Here is a 7,743-nt window from a genome sequence, read left to right on the forward strand (position 1 = left end):
ATTTGTGTCGATACTTATAAATAACGCGTTTTTTCTTCCTTCATTATTTATATGTAACACTACAAACCCTAAATCGACAAACCCTAAAAGTAGTGCTCTTCTCTTCCTCTGTGACGAATACCAGCGTTCATAACAGTTACGATCAATTATTCATGTAAATTTATCGATATTATGGTATTGATTTCCAAATTGGACACTTTTTTTCCCTTATTGTGTTCGATAGGTATGTTGTCGAAACCTTAATTTTTTAGAAAATCTTTGAAAAGAGGGTTAGGTTTTAAAGTTTGTTATTTGTGAATGGTTATAGGTTGCAAGTTCAATCTTTGTTCACGAAGATGATGACCTTCAAATGAAGCCCTAGCGTATCAATATTGAAGAAAATCGAAAGCGACCACTAAGTATCAATGTATTCATGTAATTGTTCTCGAAATGGTATTTAATCCAATTTAATTGATTCAAATCTCTACAGTCTTACTGAATGCGAAAGGATAAAGGAAGCTCATAATCATGTTGACAGCATAGCCAATAAAACCCCTTGCAGGGTCCAAATGGTAAGCTAGTAATTGGTAAGGCAAGCTTCTTTGAGGGTTTAGGGTTTAGAGCCCTCTAACGTAAGGAGTGCATGATTAAACATTACGTATAATAGTTGTATTCAGTTGTTGAAGAATTGCTCTTAATTTTATATAAGGATAGTTTTATGATATACGTTCACGTTTCGAGACCAATTAGTTAGATGTGTGCAGTAGCCTATATCCTTGAGGCGGAGCACAAGAAATATGGCACTTAAAGATTTATCAAGAGCGGTAGCTTTTTCTCTGTATGAAGACCAAACCTAGAATCAACTTTGCAATTATGTCTATCATGCTGAAGAGAACCTGCTGAAAAATAGGATTTGCACACAACTGTAAGCATTTTAAACCCTAAACCCAACTACTCACATTGAAAATTATGCAAATGTCAATCATTTTATGGAAAATTTTCCATGTGAAGAGTTGGGTTTAGCATTTAAAATGCTTGCAGTTGTGTGCAAATCCTATTTTTCAGCAGGTTTTCTTTAGCATGATAGGCATAATTGCAAAGTTGATTCTAGGTTCGATATTCATTCAGAGCAAAAGCTACCGCTCTTGGTAAATCTTTAAATGCCAAATTTCTTGTGCTCTACCTCGAGGATATAGGCTACTGAACGCGTCTAACTAATTGGTCCCAAAACGTTAACATATATCATAACAACTATCCTTATATAAAATTAAGAACAATTCTTCAACAACTGAATACAACTATTATATGTAATGTTCAATCATGCGCTCCTTACGTTGGAGGGCCCTAAACCCTCAAAGGAAGCTTGCCTTACCAATTGCTAGCTTACCATTTGGACCCCCAGGTTTTATTGGCTATGCAGTCAACATGATTAACCTGGATAATCCCAGTTATAGAACTGATTCCGGTCATGATTGCGGGAGACTATAGTCTATAGATTGTTTAGCTTTTATATGATGATGCGGATGAAATATTAAACGGTCTCGTAAGCCACAATCAAAATAGACTAAGAGAGGAAATTTTGTTAATGTAGGGTTAATTTTGTATAAGTTACATACGATTTATAATTTTGTATGTGAAAGTAATTATGTATGAGATGAGAAAAGTTAGCAATAGGTTGTTGTACATGTTTTTTATACACAATAGGAGTCATGTTGATACTTACGATATATGGAGATCGTTGTCATCATGTGCGGGACTGAATGGTCATTCCATTTCATCTTCGAAAAAATCAGATGATGTAGGCGTACTTATATTCAAACTGAGCCTGACTTGAGGACATGTTAGTTTGTTATGTCCCTCACCGTTGCAGTACCCACATCGCCTAATTTTCTTCTTGACCTTGTTCCCTCGGTACTTCTTTTCGCTTGCGTTATTTTCGTTGAGGGCCGCGAACGTTGTTTACTACACTGCTCTGATTGACTGAATCATTCAAACCAAACGAGTTTTCAAATTCTTCTATTAGTATTTTCATCTCATCTCTTGCGGTTTTGAAGACACGTCTGTCTTTGATGCAATGTAGCATAACCTACTTGACGTTGAACGTAGAGCAACGAACCTTGCCATTTGAATCACTTCTTGAGGCACATTCAAGTCAACATAACTGGGTGCAGAAGCCTTCGCATCCTTAGTCCACCTACTTTGAATCAAAGTCCCGGGCAAATATGTGTAATCCAAGTGCTTCAAAATGTGAAGTTGATGGCGACACGGAAGTCCAACAGTCTCAAATTTTTTGCATGAGCAAATTAGGTTTTCCGTACAAGAATTAAAACTAATTTCAAATGTCCTATTTTTTTCTTTGTACTTTGTCAAAATATAATGTTGATATTCATCTGATAAGGATTGAATCTCTTCCTCAATCCGGTACAATGTCTCCCGTTCAAGTTCATCTTGGAACGCACAAAAAGATTCGCGGGTAAAAATCTCAGCAGCATGGCTTTCAAGTTCGACTAGTTTTGTGATCTGGAAGGGCTTCATCTGGGAACTTAAGTAATTCGCTTTCAACTCGTTCATACGCATTCTACTAATTCCATCTTCAATTGCACGAACAACATCTAAATATGTCTTCTTGTGTTTTAGTGCAATCGCTAGTGAAGCATTCATAGACTCGCACCTTTGTGTTAAGCGAATATTGGCAAAAAAATGATCGGTTAGATATGCTTGTGCGTATACGTGCCGAGTATGTCCCTTCTCAATCACCCATGGATGCTTTTCGACTTTGAATTCTAAAACAATCGAACGCCATTGAATATCGAATTCCTCGGTTATCCACCAGGAAACCATGCATTTTGAGAATGATGCTGTAAATTTTGGGTCACCAATGTTAGCTTGTGCATTGCGAGAAAAATGTCTATAACATAATTTGTGCTTAGCATAAGGGATAACAGATTTGATAGCCCTCTGCATTGCCCTATCCCCATCGGTGACAACTGAAATAGACGATTTATTCATCATGGCTTCTAAACAATTCTGTAGCACCCACTCGAAAGATTGGGACGTCTCGTCAGCAATTATGGTAGTGGAAAACACAATTGTGTTATGGTGATGATTGACACCGACAATAAACATAATTGGTAGACCATACAAATTATCTTTGTACGTTGTGTCGAACGCAATTACATCACCGAAGCATGTGTAATCTGATCTCGATGTAGAATCCAACCAAATAAGATTATGCAATGCCCCTGATTCATCTACCGAGTATGTTATAAAAAACTCGGGATCATCATGTTTCTTATAATCAAAGTAAGCAATAAGCACATTCATATCCCCATCGACGATTTCCTTTGTTTGACCTTTTGAAGTGCATTGTAGAGGTCTTTATGTGTAAATCCAACATTATGATAGCCCCCTGTCTGCTGTGTTAAATAGTTCATTACTTGTGACGTGCCAACACCGACCTCTTTCAATGTTGTTGCCTCATCGATATCAGCCTTACTTACATCTCTATTAGAACGCATAAATGGTGTCATAGCAGGTGTGCACAATGCATGATTATGTTTCTGATAAGACTTACTTATAACCCAGTGATTTTTTGTATTTGTTGCTGTAACTACGACTCTAGCCTTGCATCCTGTTCTTGTGACTGGCGTATGAGCACGTTGACGATCAACAGTATTGCCTTTTGATACTCGAAACCCTTCTTTGGAACAACAAAATTATTGTGTCTTCAGATTCTCTTCCACGTCAAGCCGTGTTGTTCCCGTACATCCACTAAACCCATGTTCCCGTGCGAATCCCTTGTAAAAGTAACAAGCTTGATCACGTAAAGAGAAGAGCTAACCAACCAATCTGTCAGATTCATCAACATTATGTACTTCATGACATTCCTCGGTTAGCTTAACATTGTCTGCATCAGTATGTTCCATGACAAAAAAAATTTGGTGCAAGTTCAGTGGTCCCGGAGTTGATGGAGATGTAAGTAAAGGTTCATTCATTCAACATGTTTCTGGGAGTCGTGCTTTCAATAGGATGCGGTATTGGTAGTGGTAGTTGAAGGGTGTGTACAACATTAAATTCGTGTGACATATTTAGGTGTGTACAATAACTACCTAAATGTGTATCGATACATTTTCTAAAAGTATCGACCCAAAAAACATCGAAACCAATAATTATAATGCAATAGGTAAATTAACAATGTAACTGGTATAAATATACCGGTTAATTAGAAAATAGGTCAACATAATGTATCGACACTTGTGTAATTTGTGTCGATACTTATTGTCCAGAATAAATGCCCAAACGAGGTGCACGCATAAAGTGTTGATACAATTATTAAAAGTATTGATCCCAATAAAACGAAACCGATAATTATAATGTAATAGGTAAATTTACAATGTAACCGGTATAAATATACCGATTTTATGTTAAAATAGGTGAGCATAATGTATTGACACGTTTTATATTTGTGTCGATACTTTTTGTCCAAAATGAATGCCAAAAGGATTGTACGCATAAAGTGTTGATACATGTTTTAAAAAGTATCGATCCAAAAAATATCGAAACAAAAATTATAATGTAATATGTAATTTACAATGTAACCGGTATAAATATACTGATTTTATGAGAAAATAGGTCATCATAAAGTATCGAAACTTATTAAATTTGTGTTGATACATTTTGTCCATAATGAATGCCAAACGGGTTCACGCATAAAGTGTCGATACATTTATTAAAACTATCGATCCCAAAAATATCGAAACCGATAATTACAATGTGATAGGTAAATTTACAATGTATCAGATAAAAATATATCGGTTTTATGAAAAAATAGGTCTAAATAATGTATCGACACTCTTTAAGTTTATGTCGATACTTGTTTCCAGAATGAATGTCCAACGAGGTGCATGCATAAAGTGTCGATACATTTAAAGTTGTATCGATCCAAAAAACATCGAAACCGATAATTATAATGTAATAAGTAAATTTACAATGTTACCGGTATAAATATCGATTTACTTATAAAATAGGTCAATATAAACGCTACTTATTACATATATAAGCGATATCTAATATATTATTATACTTAATAATATTTTCGGTTAAATGTCTATTTTATTATATAAGCGCTACCTAATATGTTATTGTACTTGATAATATTTCTGATTAAATGTCTATTTTATTATATAAGCGCTACCTATTACATTATATAAACGTTACCTAATATGTTATTATACTTAATAATATTTTCAATTAAATAATATAACATAACCGATTTAAATTTTAATCAATCACATATTTAACCTGTCAAGCCGTTTTTTAGCCACCGCACACCAGTTTCGCCTACGTGGGACTTGTAGAAGCTACAAGATAACAAGATAAGGTTGTCTAGCTAGTCTAGATTGCTACAAATTGGTAAAGGCAAATCCAAAATCTTGTTCTGCCCTCCGCAAGGTAACAACCTTTTTTCTTTCAAAACAAGAGTCCGATTGCAGCCGCTATTCTGGTCCGATAGACAACATCAAAGAGAAGGAAATGTTAGGTGCGCTCAGTTCTGCAAGTTTAACACTTGGTCCGGGTTGTGCTCCGGCACAATTCGCCGCCCAATGCAGCAACGATGGCGTAGCCAAAGCCTTAGCGTTTCCCAGCAGCAACAACCGCGCCCAGTTGTTGATTAAGAGCTCCTTCACTTCAGCTTCCAGGACCACACCATCCTTTAGGACTGCCGTTGCTGCAGTTGACTCCGACCAGCTCAGTCCCGAGAAGGTACTCTTGTATCTATTGTTTCTTCTCCATCGTCTATCAAATAGTTGCAGTAATTGGGTATTTTGAGTCATGATATTCTGCTATGTTTCTGTCCATATACCGATTGTGTAGATACATAATAACTGCTTTTAATCAGGTAGTAGGACCGCTACTCTGTTTGTCTTAGTAATAAACTTCATTCCAAACCAATAACCAGTCTAATTTTATGCAACCATGCATTCCTTCTCATTGTTTTCTCCATTTTTGTGGCAAATATCCTGCTGAATACGGTTAATGTGGACAGGGATGGATCGAGGGGTGTTGGGGCAGTTGCAACCCATAAAAATTTTATTTATCATGTAGTTTAAGTATTTTTTGTTGATGATCTAATTCAGAAGCCCTGAAATTTTGTAATTTTGCATCCCTTAAATTTTGAATATAACTTCTTAAAGATTCACACCCTGGGACATAAAATCATGCTTCGTCTTTGAATGTGGACATCTTCCGCAATAAGAAAATGGTTGATAAAGTTCCTTGATATTATAAATAAATGTATGTATCAACAAGAAAGACCTGTTCTACTAGTTTTAACAATTGGCAATGAGAAGCAAAGATGTGGTTCACAATTCAAAATATTCCTTCTTCTAATTGTCTCAGGGTATCATTTAACCCCATTGGTTTTGAAAGCCTTTGATCTTTCATTATTAAGTAGAACCAATAGCAGGAAAAATTTCAAAATGTGTCCTCCGTTAGATAGATGGTTAGAGTTAAAATGAGGCTTCACTTTATTGATTGTCAATCAAGCAAAATGAGTCTTGTCTGACTTTGGAGATCTCAAATATGTTTTTTCTTTTCATTATGTTGATAAAGATCTTGAAAATCAGGAATGGAAGAGGCCATGCTAGTTTTCTGTTCAGAATGGTATTGTTAAAGAGTCTTTTCTGGTGGTATGAATTACTTTCTGATTCTGAAGTTCTTCTTATATTCCAGCAACATGCCCAAAAATACTATTTTGTTGTTGCGAATGCAAAGTTCATGCTCGATGAAGAGGAACACTTCAAGGAGCTCTTGTATGAGAGGCGTCGGTACTATGGAGAAAATGATAAAGAACAGGACTTCTGGCTTGTAATCGAGCCCAAGTTCTTAGAGAAATTTCCCGACATTACAAAGAGGTTGCGCAGGCCTGCTGTTGCCTTGGTTTCAACTAATGTCCCTTGGATCACGTAAGACTTGGAACCCAAAAAAAATGTTTCGTTTTTGCTTCATTTTCCATCTTCTTCTTCCTACACGAGTACTGCATAAAACCTGGATATTGAATGACTAGTATTACACAACAGTCATTTGTTAGGCTTCACTACCTTCCAACTCGGTTAGGACTTCTTCTAGGAGATGGTAAACCTAGAATGGTGCAATTACAGAGATTTGAATGCCAGATCTTATTAGAAGGCAAAAGGGAAGAGAAACCGATATCCCACGGTGGTGGTGATAGCTTTAGTTTTGACCCTCTGCAGGGAAAAGTGTATCCTGGTTATCGGTTTAACACCGATGGAATTCCATCCCAAACGATTTCCGAACCTTTTATCAGTATGACTTGGCTGTAGTTTTAATTAGCATGGTTAAGTTGCATCTTTTTTTATCGTAATCGAATTGCTCTGCAGGTTTATGAAATTGAGGTTGGACAGAGTTTTATCGGATAGCTACGGAGCTGACAGTCTTGAAGAAGCTTTAGCCTCAAATCCTACCAAGCTGGAGTTTGAGAAGCCAGAAAACTGGGTGGCACCCTATCCAAAATATGAATTTGGATGGTGGGAGCCCTTCTTGCCTACAGGAGTTAAAGTTTGAATATAGCATTTTCGGCTATCGATTTTTGTTTAGTTCTAATTGTTTCTGTAACAGATGAAAGATCAATGTGGTAGTCTGTTTTGCATATGATTTGATACTTTGGTAGAGAATATGAAAATCGTAATTTCGGATGTAACAGCTGGCTAAGCTAATACCCAACTCCAGCATGTGATTCTCCCT

General features: G+C 36.3%; 1 protein-coding gene across 1 annotated transcript; it reads left to right on the plus strand.

Annotated features, from left to right (window-relative positions):
• The first annotated feature begins 5,363 nt into the window (after positions 1-5,363).
• LOC120200286 lies at positions 5,364-7,673 on the plus strand. The gene is made up of 3 exons (XM_039201169.1): positions 5,364-5,742; positions 6,712-6,944; positions 7,380-7,673. The coding sequence occupies exons 1-3, from the start codon at positions 5,512-5,514 to the stop codon at positions 7,561-7,563; spliced, it is 648 nt and encodes a 215-aa protein (XP_039057100.1). The 5' UTR covers positions 5,364-5,511; the 3' UTR covers positions 7,564-7,673.
• The last annotated feature ends 70 nt before the right edge of the window (positions 7,674-7,743 follow it).

Source organism: Hibiscus syriacus, unplaced genomic scaffold (assembly GCF_006381635.1).
Source record: "Hibiscus syriacus cultivar Baekdansim isolate YM2019G1 unplaced genomic scaffold, ASM638163v2 tig00005936_pilon, whole genome shotgun sequence".
NCBI lineage: Eukaryota > Viridiplantae > Streptophyta > Magnoliopsida > Malvales > Malvaceae > Hibiscus > Hibiscus syriacus.